Source organism: Lycium ferocissimum, chromosome 5, assembly GCF_029784015.1.
Source record: "Lycium ferocissimum isolate CSIRO_LF1 chromosome 5, AGI_CSIRO_Lferr_CH_V1, whole genome shotgun sequence".
Taxonomy (NCBI): domain Eukaryota; kingdom Viridiplantae; phylum Streptophyta; class Magnoliopsida; order Solanales; family Solanaceae; genus Lycium; species Lycium ferocissimum.
In genome coordinates, this window is record NC_081346.1 from 74,929,127 (window position 1) to 74,945,188 (window position 16,062).

The 16,062-nt window shown below is 37.1% G+C and overlaps 2 protein-coding genes across 2 annotated transcripts in view; one reads left to right on the top strand and one right to left on the bottom strand.

Moving 5' to 3' along the window:
- LOC132057464 (fatty acyl-CoA reductase 2, chloroplastic-like) overlaps positions 1–16,062 on the top strand; it is an 89,962-nt gene that overhangs the window by 37,516 nt on the left and 36,384 nt on the right. The window lies entirely within an intron of this gene.
- Positions 1,538–6,315, bottom strand: LOC132058591 (uncharacterized; the record flags this gene model as incomplete). Its single annotated transcript, XM_059451049.1, has 9 exons — positions 1,538–1,913; positions 2,001–2,069; positions 2,680–2,731; positions 2,816–2,898; positions 3,030–3,106; positions 3,436–3,630; positions 4,950–5,007; positions 5,253–5,347; positions 6,270–6,315. Coding segments are annotated over 9 exons (795 nt in total), but the record flags the coding sequence as incomplete, so codon positions are not given.

The window sequence follows — 16,062 nt, forward strand, 5'->3', positions numbered from 1 at the left end:
AGGCAAAGTGCTAGGAAACAGAGGGTTTGCCCCTCGAGTGGGGACTTAATAAGTTCTTACCCGATCATGCAGCTCGGATAAACACTTGGGGACTATCATACCCACATCAAGGCCTATCCCGGAAAAGAAGAATGAGTAACTCACCAAAGCAGATGAAGAAACGCTGTTAAATGCTATACCGGAAAGGTCCTCGAAATTTTGACTTCTTAATTGTGTAAACCCGGACCTTCTGTATTAGGCTTCGATGTAAGGACCAAACGATCAAAAATGAATCGTGTCCACTTAGTATTTGCTACGGCAAAAAACAGAAGGAAACGGATGAAATCCTTATTTTATGTACGTGTAAACACTTGCAATATAAAGAAGCGTTATGAAAAAATACGTCTCGGACATGTCTTTTTATTAAATACCCTATACCGGGGACTATCATTGAAATTCGGCAAAGGCAACAAAGTTACGTTGACCGAGCCAAAATCTTTTAACACCTCGAATGGGAATTTCTTGTCTCAAAACTTGACAAAAGGCAGGGATTCAGGTATCCGAACCTAATCTATTATAAGCAAACGGTCGGAAAAGGTTCAAACAATTTAAAAACCTCGACCCAAAATGCCCAACGTGATTCGGAGACGTCTGAATTCACGAAGCATAAATAAGCCCCGCGGGCAAACCATTTGATAAAATTCTCGGTCAAAAACGTACCGTACAAAGAAAAAGCCAATACTTAATAATATAGGCGCAATTCGGACAAAAAGGTTACTTCGAACTTCGGATCATCCGTTGCTGGATAAACGATTAAGGCAAATGTCATAATGTGCATTTGGATAAAAGAATGAAGAAAATAAGAAGTAAAACAATAAGGACTTCTGGGAAATACACATTTCATATATAAAACCAAGTCTTTACATTTGGATTTCCCACACAAGTCAAAAGCGAAAACAAAATAAAAAATAAAGGCTCGTACAGGCCCTGATCTACCCGGTATGGTTGGAATTGGAATTCTCGGAAACCGTCTGCTCGGAATCTTCAGACTCAGCATCGAGAGCTTTCTTGGCCCTCTCCTCGATTTCTTTGGCTTCGAGTATCCGGGCCTGGAGGTCCCCTAACCCTTTTTCAACCTCTTCGAGGGTAATCCTCTGGGATTTCCACCGCTCATACTCAACCAGAATCGTAGAACGAGCCTCGGCAGTCTCCGTGTCTTTGAGGGACTCTTCTAGGTCGACCTCGACTTTTGTCAATTTTGCCACTAGTTCGGATCTCTCTTCGAGAGAACTACTAGAATTTGATTAGCCGACTCAAGCTCGGCCTGAAGCACATCATTGGCCTCTACAGCCTCCTCGACCTTGCTCTTGAGCTCGTCACTAATCCGAGCTCGTTTCTCGGCCTTCTGTTCGACCACCCGTTCTAATTCTGAATTGGGCAAACATGTTCTACAAAAAGTGAACTTGGAGTATAATCGCTTTAGTATGAATTTTGCGATCAGTGTGTCATTAACCTCATCCCTGTTTAGTATGAATTTTGCGATCAGTGTGTCATTAACCTCATCCCTGTTTAATATGATAGCACCAGAGTGTATAGTAATTCATGAGATAACAGATTCAAAGAGCATGACTTACGTTTTTGAGTATATGATCAACCCAGTAACCACAAGTGCAAAGGCTACAAAGTACAGCCATTCAACCTGCAATTTTCAATTATAAGTGATCAGCACAGGATGCATGATGAAAATTGGCACGTCTACAATATGGATCAAGTAAAATAGAGACACGCTCTTGAATGGCGGAAACCGTCAAAATTCATTGAATAGGGGAAAAAATGGATAAAAGTATCTTTTGCTTGTAGAAAAAGGTTCTAATTAAAACTGCGCACACATCAGATGTGAGAAGAGATAGATTGAACAACGTAGATCCGCTCATCTGCATTTGAATTACCCTTCTGTTATGGTAATCAAATCCATTGCAATAGAATTAGTATTTGATGGAGCTATGAAAAGTAAGTATTACTTTGAGAAGAAAGGGAACAATGGTGTAGAACATAAAGCTTGCCACTGCATAGCCACAGAAAGCTAAAATCTGAAAGAAAAAGAAAAGGACCAATATCAGATTGACTAATATGATTCTTTGTCTTTTATATTGAAGAATTAAAGCATTTCTTTACACTGCTTAACTTAAGAGATAAGGAGATCAAGAAATTTGCCCAAATAATTTCCAGTATTCCACATTCTACCTATTACGGGATTTGGTTAGGTATGAACACTTATGCCTTCGCAAATTGTGCACACTTAATGTTTAGTAAGTAGCACAAAATGTAAACTTATGAAAACTATCAAGCTAAATTGAGTTGATTGAAACTTATGAAAACTGCATGATTCTGTCTACGTATGTCTTGAATCATTAATTTTCATTTTTTGATTGTTTAAGTCTTGAATCATTATTTCAGACCAAACACTGCATGAGAAGTATGTGTGGGAGGAATATGAAAACTGGAAATACACTTAACTTATGTTTCTGTAGGTAAAGGCTTGGACAGGTAGAACAGAATTAACTAAAGGGTTAAAGGATAGAAATTTGACAATTATGGCTCTGGTCTTCATGGAGATACTCTTCTATAGAAGAAACATAAAAATGGACCAAAAACTATTTTAGAGGAGCGAAATAAGAAAACAACTCTTAAGTCACTTACAAGCTCTGGAGACCACTCGACTGATTCCAAACTCTTCCTTTCCAAGATTGGTCTGAGAGAAAGTTAAGTCGTTAATGCACGTCAATATTCCTCTGTGTTGGAAATGACAAAAACAGTTTTTAGGTAGAAAGGATACATCTCAATTATAGTAACAAGCAAGCCGAAAAGACCAATCATGGAAACCACTTCGATACGATCTTTCTTTTTCACACAAAACTCCTGCACCAAAGCTAATTAAAGTTAAATCTTACCATAAGTTTATCTATAACAAAAGATGCTCATGCTATATTTAGGGCAGCTATCCGATAGGAGACATTTGGAAAAATATGAAGAAACAATATAATACCAACCTCACCAACATTGCTCATTGAGAAGAAAAATGTTCCTATTATGACAAATATATCACCAAGAAGAGTTTTGGAACCACCTGCAATTGAAAATGGTCGAAACATAAGGAAACTAACCAATTTCCTTATTTAGGCCTCGTCTGGCCCCGTCCCCTCCCCGGTCCCCCCAACCCAGCCCCCCTCGGGCCGGGTATTAACCGGATCGGGCTGGACACAGGCCGACCCGGAGGCTTACTTCCCGCCTAGGAGTGGCGATTAGCTTCTCTGTGCCTCCCACCCTTTCTGTTCCTCTCAAGATAAAAGTCCTTTAGAGAACTCAAGGAAAGATGGGAAGTTGAAAAAATTTATCAAGATGAGAAACCTTTTTCATTTACGACTTAAATAAACCGTTTTAGGAAACAGAAAGTACCGCTTCCACCACCCACCTTAGCATCTGATAAAAGGACAAGTCCAAGACCACCTAAACATACTACTGCACCAAAGAATTGCCATGAAGAATATCGTGTGCCCAAAAATAACCACGTCAAAATCATCACCCAAGCTATTGTCCAGCAATCCAGTATGGTTACACTGGTGATTGATGAATACTGATATGCTTTATTTACTGCAATATATTCAACGGAAGTTAATTTCATATCCTGGATAATTATGACTACATTAAAGTTCTAGACGTCCTAGTTCTCATTATGTACACAAATTAAACATATTGAACAGAAGATTGCAAACTATGTAAATTAAGGTTCTTTAGAGAGGGAAAGAGAAAAACAAAGAGGCATGTATTGTAAATCTTGACAAGGGTTTTAAGAGACATGAATATAATAGGTAGAGGTCAAATTTCTCTATTAGTTGGACTTTGCACCAAAGATATGAAATTCCAGATGTTAAATCTTAGCTTAGGAGGGTGACTAGATCTAGAGCCTGTTTGGATGGGCTTAAAAAAAGCAGCTTATAAGTTGTTTTAGATAAGTTAAGCCAAACGGGACCAATTATTTTTTTGGGCTTATCTTAAAAACAAAATGACTTTAAGCTGGCCAGTCAAATACTCAAAAACAAACGGGCTCCTACTGTTATTTCGCTTTTTATTTCTTCTCGTTCTTATTTTCTAGTTTCTTTTTGAACTTGTCAAACTCGTAAATTAAAAATAGGTTATTTACTCATAAAACTCCTCTTAGCCCCAACCATCCAAATGTCTTTGCATCATGAATTCTTGTCTTTTTTTATTTACATGATGTCCTGTTCTCAGGTATGCTATTACTTCGAACTACTGTATCTGGTAAATTATCTACGAACGGATTAAAAAAGGTAGGCCTTGGGAAAGATATAAAAGGGAACACCTGAATAAGCTGGAACTTCCCTTTCTCAAAGTTCTTACTACAAAGCTTTGATCTAACACTTAATTTGCAGTTAAGTTGAGTATTAGCATCAGTTAGCTGACATGCACTGAAAAAGCTGAAGTTTCTCCAAAACTAAGTTCCAAACCTCAAATTTCATAAACAAAAGAAAATTTGAGGATATCTATTGCATAAATAGATGGCACTTCACTTCAACGTCCAACGGGTTATGGAAATTTTCAACGTTGCAAACGGGATTAAGGGCTCATTTTGCTTGTTGGTTAGGACTTAGGAAGTGAATTATTCATGTATTAGACTAGCATAACTAGTACCATGTTTGGTAACATTTTAGTTGCTATACATAAAATTTAGCATAACTAAAACAGGTATAATCAGTTGATGTATAATTATGCACGGTAGAGTATGGAATAACTAATACATGAAACTAATCCCTATATTTCTAATACTTATATAACTCTAACCAGAAACCAAACAATCCCTAATGGTTCAAGAGTTCATTTAGTGCACGGCTAGCTTTAGATTAATATGTGCAAAGCAGAGAAAATGATCATTGAGTGGATAACTGCCTTACCAAGAAAATTTCCCTGGACATCAGCTAAACCTAAAAGGGCATACCAATACCAAGGAACCTGCAAGCTCAAGACAACATTCAATTGGTAACCATAATGTAAAATTTAAAACCAATTTCCCTAAACAAAGTGATACTCATAAACTATTCGTTATAGGTACATTGTTTGAGGAAATATTCAAAACAACATTCAACAAAATCCATAACTATAAGCATAAGAATGAACAAATTTTAATGAGTTGTTCACAAATTTGTTTTCTTAGTTAGGTAGCTATGTCAAAATAATTCTTGACTAGTAAGAAAAACCTGTAATTTCTGCCTCCTGTAAATCATGATGCCTCCATACACCAAAGCTATTGCTGTATAAGATAAGAATGACAGGGAAAGTGGAGTATTTGCACCTACAAGTTCACACAAAAACTACCAATTATCAAAATGCTTCTCAGCTATCAAGATTCTTTAATAAACAAATCCCCATTTAGCCCAACAACATAAATCATAATAATCCAAATTCTCCAACCTAAAACAAGTAAACTCACCAACAACATGCAAACCAATAACCAAAGTGCTTCTAATCTATCAAGATTCTATAAAAAAGAAAACCCCATTTAACCAAACATCATAAATCACAACAATTCAAATCCTCCAACCAAAAACAAGTAAATGCACTTACACAATACAAACCAACAGTCAAAATGCTTCTAAGTTCTAATCTATCAAGATTCTTTAATAAACAAAACCCCACTTAGCCTAACATCATAAATCACAACAATTCAAATCCTCCAACCAAAAACAAGTAAATGCAACTTACACAATACAAACAACAACAACAACAACAACAACCCGGATTCCCAATCCTCCAACCAAAAACAAAGTAATATAAAATAAAATAATGCAACTTAATGAAAGCACAATACATAACCAATAACCAAAATTTGGGTCCTTCCTATCTAAGGTCATGTCATAGATTCATTTTGGTTATTGGTTTGTATTTTTTTTTTTACACAATACAAACCAATAACCAAAATGCTTCTAATCTATTCGTAAACCAAACAACCAAACATCATAAATCACAACAATTCAAACCCTCCAACCAAAAACAAGTAAATGCACTTACACAATACAAACCAACAATCAAAATGCTTCTAAGTTCTAATCTATCAAGATTCTTTAATAAACAAAACCGCATTTAGCTTAACAAAATAAATCACAATAATTCAAATTCTCCAACAGAAAACAAGCAAATTACACCCCCACCCCCCACCTCACCCCACCCCTTCAAGCCAAAAAGTCAAAAAAAAAAAAAAAAAAAAAAAAACTTACCAAGATTTGCCACTAGAGAAGAAGTGAAACTCATAAGTGATACATGATATTAGAAGCTACAGGAACAACTCAGGGAATTAATATCCACATCAGCAATTAGTTAGTCCACTAGTTAGTTGAGTTAGTTAGAAGATATTTTGAATAAGTCATTGCCGGGAAAGTTAGTTAGAGTTGGTTATGGATTGTTTTGTAGAATTAGCTATAAAGTAGTTACAGATTCTACACTTGTAATTTCACTTTCATATTACTTGATTCTTAATACAAGAACTCTACTTTCTCTATCATTTCTGTCTTTTCCATTAAATTGAGCTAGTCTCTCGAATTCTTCCATTGAATTCCTGTTCTAGCTATAGAATTACTCAAATCAGTCTTGGATTTCTGTGATTCTGCCATCATTGGTATCAGAGCTTTGTGATTCTTGGCTAAAATGGCGAAGGGAACTAGGTCAAATAGAGATCAAACAACTGAAAACACCATGGACAGTGTTGATGTTTGAGAATTGTTGCATAAATTAGTTATAGATATAGGAACTCTTAGAGGAGAGGTAGCTTCATTGAAAAGATTGGATCAAACTGTGGCCCGATTGAAGGAACATGTAGAGGGAACCAGAAGTGAAACTACTGTGGCCCGATTGAAGGAACATGTAGAGGGAACCAGAAGTGAAACTTCACCAGTGTTGAATGTTGCTGAAACTTCAAGAGAAAGATTGTCAAGGGATAAGCAAGTAGCTGATGATGAACATAGAGATAGAAACAATACAAATTATCAGAACTACCCTGGGATATCTAGGTATTCAAAACTAGATTTTCCAAGATTTTCTGGTGATGATTTGAAATCATGGTTATTCAAGATGGAGCAGTTTTTTGACTTTGATAACATTGCCATGGACAAAAAGGTGGGACTAGCTGCAATGCATCTTAAAGGAGAAGCAATTAAATGGAACCAATCATTCATGAGGTATAGACAGTACACCTCCCCTCCCACTTGGAATGAATATGTAATGGCATTAGTTGAGAGATTTGGGGCTTATTATGATGACCCAATGGAGGAGACCAAGAAGATTAAACAAACTGGTTCTATGAAGGATTACCAAACTATATTTGAAAGCAAGTTAACTAGGGTCAATCTTTCTAAAAAAAAATGCAATTAGTTGCTTCATTGGGGGACTTAAGGATGAATTGAATAAAGCTGTAAAGTTGATAAGTCCTAGTACCCTTTCCCAACTGTATAGGATTTCTAGTATGCAGGAATCCTTCTTGGATGCTCAAGCTAAGTCTTACAAACAAATAGCAGTAGCAACAACAAGTCCTAACTATGGATATAAGAGGAATAGTGAACAAAAGGGTCAATCTAAACCTTTGTTACCTACTCTTGGGGGTGATAGTAATAGCAATAAAAGGGTAATCAGAAGGAGGTTGAGTATGGAGGAAATGAATGAGAAAAGGGCTATTAGGGCACAAGTGTAAAAACCTTAAACAACTATACTTGTTAGAGGTGGAAGAATAATATGGTGAACCTATATATATGAAGAGAGAATTAATGGGAGAGAGAGCTTGGAATTAGTAGAACTAACCCAACCATTAGAGCAGAAAGAGATCTTTTTGCATGCTTTAAATAGTTCTCTTGGTTTCAGAACTCTGAGAGTTATAGGTTATAGTTCACGAAAACCATTGCACATTTTGATTAATACATGCAGTTCCCATAACTTCATAGATCCTATGTTAGTTCAAAGAATTGGGGTGTCCTACCAGATCAACTGTTCCACAAATGGTTGCAGCTGCCAATGGTGATGATATGAAGGTTGACCAAATATGCAAGGTCACTTGGTTGTTACAAGGGGCTGAGTTTTCAGCAGAATTCTTCCTTTTACCATTGGGATCATGTGGGGTGGTGTTAGGAGTACAATGGTTACTAACCTTGGGAGACATCAAGATGAATTTCAACAAACTTACCATGGAATTCTAGTACAAAGGCAATAAGCACTTATTGAGAGGAGTTGGGAAACAAATCACTACTGCTGGGGCTGGAAAACTAGAAAAGTTTTCAGGTAACCAATCTCAACTTTGTATGGTGCAAGTAGTCCCTTACATGTGTAATAAACTACCATGGCATACACTAGAAACCAAGGAGAATTATGAGAATAACCCTGAACTGTTGAAACTTCTGAAGGAATTTGCTAAACTTTTTTATGAACCAACAGCACTTCCATATTCTAGGGGAGTCTTTGATCATAGAATTGTTTTACACCAAAGAACTGAACCGATAAATAAAAGACCATATAGGTATCCTTCCATCAAGAAAGACATTATTGAGGGCTTAGTTAAACAAATGTTGGAACAAGGAATTGTTCAACCTAGCAGCAGTCTATTTGCCTCACCAGTAGTTTTAGTTGGAAAGAAGGATGGATCTTGGAGATTGTGTGTAGATTATAGGGATCTTAACAAGCACACTGTTAAGAACAAATTTCCTATACCCATTGTGGAAGATTTACTGGATGAACTAGGTGGATCCAGAATATTCTCTAAGATTGACCTTAGAGCAGGTTATCATCAACTCAGGATGGCTGCAGAAGACATACCAAAGACTGCTTTCAGAACTCATTCTGGTCATTTTGAATAGTTGGTAATTCCATTTGGGTTGTCAAATACACCAACAATATTTCAGGGATTAATGAATGCTGTATTTTAGAATTTTCTCAGAAAGTATGTTTTGGTTTTCTTTGATGACATTTTGATCTATAGCAAGTCAATAGGAGAACATATAAAACATCTCAGATCTATGTTTATAGAGATGAAGAAGCACCAACTCCTAGCCAAGGAAAGCAAGTATTTTTTTGGAGTCTAAAGAATTAAGTACTTGGGGCATTTTATTACTGAGGAAGGAGTTTCAACAGATCTTCAAAAGATACTAGCAGTTCAAAACTGGCAAACTCCTACTATAATCAAACAGTTGAGAGGATTTCTTGGACTAGCAGGTTACAATAGGAGATTTGTTCAAGGATTTGGGATCATTAGCAAGCCTCTAATAGATCTACTAAAGAAGGACAACTTTAAATGGTCCTCTTCTACAGATGCTGCTTTCCAATAGTTAAAAGCTGCTATGATCAAACCTCCTGTATTAGCACTTCCTGATGCTAACAAAACTTTTATTATGGAAACTGATGCCAGTGGTTATGGCATAGGTGTTGTCCTGATGCAATAGGGTCATCCTATTGCTTTTATAAGTAAGACTCTATCCACTAGACATGCTGCTATGTCTGTATATGATAGAGAACTGTTAGCCATGGTTCATGCACACACTAAATGGTCACAATACCTATTGGTAAAAAATTCATCATAAGAACTTATCAGAAGGCCCTGAAGTTCTTAATTAAACAAAAATTGCACGCTAACTCTTAATTGATGTGGTTAACCAAGCTGATGCCCTTTGATTATACTATAGAATACAAGAAGGGGTCTGAGAAAAAAGTTGCTGATGCACTGTCAAGAGTAATAGGTTAAGAGTTACTTGCATTAGCTATTACCAACTCTAGTTCAGATTTACTTCAAGTTATTGAGGCTAGTTGGAGTTCAAATGTTGAGTTGAAAAATTCGATCACTCAATTACAATCTAACACTTCTACACACTCTCAGTTCACTTGGATCAACAATCACCTAAGAAGAAAAGGCAAGTTAGTGATTGGTAAGTGTTATATCCCGTATTTTGGTACATTGGGATAATCCGAGTTAGTCATGATAAGATAAGGACAAGGTTGTAATTTCTTCCGATTTTGTTAAAAGTGCATATGTTGCATATTCATCTTTTATTGGTATGGAGTATTAAGGGAAAAATTGGAATAAAAAAAATTTGGGGTTAAAAGTGAATTATGAAAAGTTAAGCATTTCATGAAAATTAAGGGCTAGAAGTGAAATTTTGGAAACATAATATTTCATGAAAATGGCCATATGTGGCCATGTGTGGGTGTGGGCCATAGGGCCACTTGTGCAAATTATATATGCTGAAAAAGATGACAATTAAATCATCTTCATCATTTTATCTCCTAGAAACTTCAAGAAAAATGGAGAAAAAAAAGAGAAGGAGAAAACGGCCAAGAGGGGCTGGCCGAACCAGCCCCATGAAGTTGATCATGAAAAATTGTTTTCTTCAATCTTTTCTACTAATTGGAAGGTCCTCTACAACGTGGAGTAGTTGGTAGAGCAAGCAAAGCGCTCGTTTTTGCGGAATATAGTCCTAGCCGAGAGGAAGAGTTGAAGAGAAAAGGTGAGATTTAATCTTTATTTCTATATGTTATGCATGGTTTGTGCATGTTGTGAAGTGTGGAAATGAATGAAATTTATGAAAATATGGATGTTAGAGTGAAGCCGTGTATGTGTGGTGTGTGGCCGTGTGTTTGTAGTGGTGTGTAGGAATAATGAATTAAGTGTATTTAGCATGGTTGGGTGTTGTTGTAATGTGTAGAAATGGATGAAAACCATGGAATTTGTATGTTGTTGTTGTGGCCGAAAATGGGCTGATTTGGTGTAGGCATGTGGGTCTAATGTGATGTGGTATTTTGGTTGTCGTAGTTGTGAATTCTATGATGTAAAATGAAGTTTGAATGATCCAAGTTAAGGTTATAATTGTGTGGGCTGAATTGGAAGATAATGTGATCTTGATACGGTTTCTTGAATTTATGAAAATGAAGTTGTAAACGTATGTATTGTTGACATAATTTATGAATGTGGAAGAAAGAAAGGTGTTGGTAATGTTCTTGTTGAATTGGAATGGTTTCGGGTGAGAAGCATGTATTGGATTGGCTTGTTTGATTATTGTGCGGATTGTTTGGAATGATCTTGAATCTTGTTTGAATGGTTTTGGATTGGTACTCGAATACGCGATCGTTGACATTAGTTTGAATGTATGAAGTTGAATTGAATATGCATGAAATGTTGCCGAATTGTGTAGAAAGGAGTTATTAATGTTAGAATGCGTTTGGAATTGCTTATGGATATTGTTGATGTGGTTGTTGGTATTGTTGTTGGATATTTGGCCGAGTTGAATTCTCGGGTGTTGAGTTTACAGGGGAAATACTGCCCAAATTTCTGTAAATAAAGTGCGAACTTAAAATGGGATTCCGAGGTGCCTGTGACTAATGTTTGGTGTCTAATGACGTGTTGTAGATTTTGAGAAGCCGAGACTTGAATTTGGATTAGCTTAGGAAGCAATCAAGGTATGTAAAGCTTATCCTTCTTTCCTTTTGGCATGTCCTAGACGTAAGTAAGTTATGATGTATTATGAGCTTCGGGGGAAATTCTATTCGTAAAGTCCGAGCATGTTTACGATGCTTATTTGCTTCTTGATGTTGGCATCCTTATATGGTTAAGCTATGGCTTATATATCTTGTATGATTGGTTTTGAAATGTTGCATAAAAAGTTTTATTTTCAAAAAGAGTTTTGTAACTACGAACGTCCGTAACTTTCACAGACAGAACCGGATGGCTTTGATATGCTCGTAAATAATTCTATGACGTATAATGACTATGATTTTCATAGGCGGGCTCGGATTGGGTTGACGCTCGTCCGTGGGTCCCGCGACTTTTCTTTGTATAGTGCTAACGACTTTTTGAAAAGAACTTAATATGACTACCTTCCGACCCCCGAGTATGATTACATATTTATCTGTTGAGTCTGAAATAAGGATTATTATGTATGTGATTTTGATACGTGACTTGGGTTTCCGAAGTTCGGTTTGATATGTTCCCGAGTGATATTCGGAAGAAAATCTGATTTGACTATTGTTTTGATTTTGAACTAACGGTTCGTTTTGATTATCCTATTGGGTCTTTGTAAGTATTTTGCATTGCATATGATTTCCCCACAATTTTGCTCGTGCATTCTGTTATTACCTCTTTCGCCGATTCCCCGATATGGTATGTTATCGTGCGCACTATGCTATATTCCGAAGTATGATGGGTTTGGAGATATGAAGACCGCTGGATTTTTGACCGCGGTATGCCGGGTATATGTAATAAACGACCGCTGCGTATTTGTCTGCGGTATGTTGAGTGATATTGACCGCTGGGTATTTGTTTGCGGTATGTTGAGTGATATTGACATTATTTGTCTTGTACCGGGTACTTGTCCGCGGTATGTTGAGTGATATTGACCGTTATTCCCGGGTACTTGTCCGCGGTATGTCGGGTTTCCGTTGGCAAATATGAAATCTTCGGAGTACGATGGGGTTATGGCGCCATCGACGGGTGGGCGACCATATTCTAAGACTTATGTTATGATTTGCGGACTATGCATGATTTGTATTTTGAAAATAAACACTTTGGTATTTTGGATTTGTACTTACTTTACGTATTTCGTTTCGATTATGACTCGGTTTGTTTCTTGACATCGTATCTTCCGCTTTAGAATACGAAGTATGATGTGGTATGATATATGTATTCGGTATGAATAGGATCGGGAGCCAGGTTAATGTCGTATATTTAGCTCATATGATATGTTCTATTTTCCGTATATGTGAGACAGAATGTTTTTCAAAAGAAAGTTAAGTAAGTATTTTGGCATTCGATGGTTATATTTGTCTTACGTACCGCTTATGAATGATTTGTACTTCGGATGCAAGCACTTTGGTTTTCCGAGTTGTTATGCTCACTTTCTTGAGCAAAGGAATTACTTCGTACTTCGGTTATGACTTCGTTTTGAACATTCGTACCTCCTACTTTGCATACTCGTTAGGGACATATATTCCGTACCCCCCTTTCTTCGAACAATTAGAAAAATTTGGAATGAAAAGTGCGTTTCAAATGCCGCGCGGTACCCACGGATTTAATTGTAGGTGATGTTAGCTTAAAAGAGATGTTCCGAATTTAGGATTGGCAAGCTCCATTTCCTCCGGAGTCTGCCGAGCCACTAATTGGAGGTCGAGTACTTTTGTATGGTATCTGAAGTTATGGTAGAGACTTTGCGATGTGTTATGGTGTCGTGTGTATGAGATGTCGGTTTGTAAGGTGCGTGTGTAGTGCATGTAAGCCGTGTGTATCATTAGGCTTATCGATACATGATTTGTTATGATTTCGAGGCTTTATTTGATTTGATAAGATGAAAGGCATGTTTGTTTTTGGTTGAAAATTTTTTCATTATGTACTTATGTTATGATTTGCAGACCCAGTATGATTATGAGTATTATGAGAGTCTGCGGGTTTGCTCGGCCCTAAATAAGGGTCGGGTACCCATCACGCCCTATCGGGAATTAGGGTGTGACAAATTGGTATCAGAGCAGTTCGTCCTAGGGGTTGTCTCCAAAGTCGTGTCCAGTAGAGTGTTGTTTATGGTGTGTTGCGCGCCACATTTATAAACAGGAGGCTACGGGGCATCTAGGGTGGTTACTCTTCGTTCACATGACGAGATCGTGCCATAGAGCCAAGTCACAGGGAATGACATTCCTTACTCTGATCTTTGATTTCAGTAGAAGAATGACATCGACAGAAGGAAGTGACTGACGATATTGGAAGTTATAAAGCACGCAGGTAAGCAAAGGTATGAAAGGTATATGTCGGGTAAGGTACTGAAGTATGATCGAAATGTAAAGTTGAAGATTAAAAGGGAAAGTGGATAAGAAAGTGTAACAGGTGCAGTTTAAGCTGGGCATACAAGGTATGTTCACTATTTTCGTACGGTTGTTGATGTTGGGAGCCCTGTGCGGCTGTGATATGATATGATATGATATGATATGTATATATGTATGTTGGCCCTGCGAGGCATTGTTGGTATTTCCTGCGTGCAGGTTTTGAGATAGTAAGAAATATAGAGGAAACTCTGCCGAAATTTTCCCAGAAATAAAAAGAGAATGAGATATGGGTCTGATATGCTCTGAAAGGTTGTGTCAATAGTAAGGGTAAGATTTGGCCAAGTGGCAAGTACGGCCGATTTTGAAAAATAAGTTAATAGTACGGTTTAATTGATGGTAATGGTAATCGGAGGTCGATACTGATATGGTAAAAAGAATTTGGAAAGGGTTTGTGATATTAAGAGATGATTTAGAAAGAGGTTGGCCGAAAAAAAAAAGTCTACGGAGGGTTAAGTTTGGAAAGTGTCAACATAATGATATTTGGGAAAGAAAGAAAGTGAGTAAATGAAAGGCAAGAGGATCAAAATGTCGGAATAAAAGTGCCGCCTAAGTGAGACTGGAAATACGGGAATAGGGAAAAATAAAATCGGGTGATAGTATAAGTATGCCCCTAAAGGGGGGAAGCGAGTGCGAGAGGTGCAAGTGTAAGATAAAGAAATGACACGAGATAATGTGCCTAAAATGTTACAAGTTGAGCAAAGGGAATTACAAGAAGGAAAAGTTTAAACAGAGATGTGATTGGTAGAAGAGATTGCGTGCTATGGTAATAAAGGAAACCCCCGAGATCCTCACAAGACCCTATGCGATTAGTTGAACATTCGAGGACGAATGTTCTAAAGGGGGGAAGGATGTTATTGTTATATCCTGTATTTCGTACATTGGGACAATTCGGGTTAACTATGATAAGTTAGGGACAAGATCATTCTGGGATATGAAATCGGGACTTTTGACCTTCGATTTTGTTTTAAGACCTAAAGTGCTCATGAATTTGTTGGCATGGAACAATTAGAAAAATTTGGGACCAAAAGTGGAATTGTTGAAAGTTGAAAATCATGCAATTTTTTTGCCTTGTGGCCGTGTGGCATTGAAATGGTCCCACACATTTTGTGGCCAAATTAATTGGTCCAACCCATGTGTGGGCCATGGACACTTGTGTAATATACATATAAGCTTAAAAGATGACCAAGTAGTCATCTTTTCCATTCACTACACTTAGAAAAAAAAAAAGTTGAAGAACAACAAGCTTGAACCTCTCGGCCAAAGCTCCGAAAATTCGAGTAAAAAATTAGCCATCCCAAAAATATTTCTTTAACGCAAATCCACTAATTGGCGGTACCTAAGTAGCGTGGAAGTGTTGTTTGGGTCATCAAACCATTCGTTTTGTAGATCGCAAACCCTAGCCAAGTTGAAAGTTGAAGGGAAAAGGTAAGATTTAATCATGTTTTATGTGTTATGAATGGTGTATGCATGTGGTAGTATGTTAAAATGGATGAAAATCATGAGATATGGCATGTTGGAGTTGAGGTTGTGTGTGTAGTGCATGGCTGTGTAAGTGTGTGTGTGTTGTGTTGTGTTGAAGCAATGAATTAAAGTCTAGTTAGCATGTTGTGAGTGTTGTAGAGTGAAGAAATGGATGAGAATCATCAATATGTATATATGTAGTGTTGGCCGAAAATGGGCCATATTATGTGACAAGGAATGGATTAATGTTAATTAGTATTTTGGTTGTTGTCGTTATGAATTCTATGTTGACGATAGTAGTTTAATGACTCAAATTGATATCGTAAGTGTTGTGGGCTGAATTGGAGATTATTGTGCATTTGATGTAATTTGTGTATTTATGGGAATGACATTGTTAGAGTGTGGATTGTTGGTGCAAATCATGATTCGGAAGTTAAAAATGTGTTATGGATATTGTTCTCGGGTTTGGGACTGTTTTCGGGTAAATTGGAGTATTTGTTGGATTGTTGGAAATATTGTGTGAATAGTTTACAATGTTCTTGAGTGTTGTTAGTATGAGTTCGGGCTAGTATTTGAATGTATAAGCGTTGATGTTGGCTTGAAGGTAAGCCGTTGAATTGAATATAGTGAATGTTGTTGGGCCATGTTGAAAGAGTATTTAATGTTAGAATACATTTTGAATTGGTTATTGATGTTGCTAGTTTGGTTGTTGGT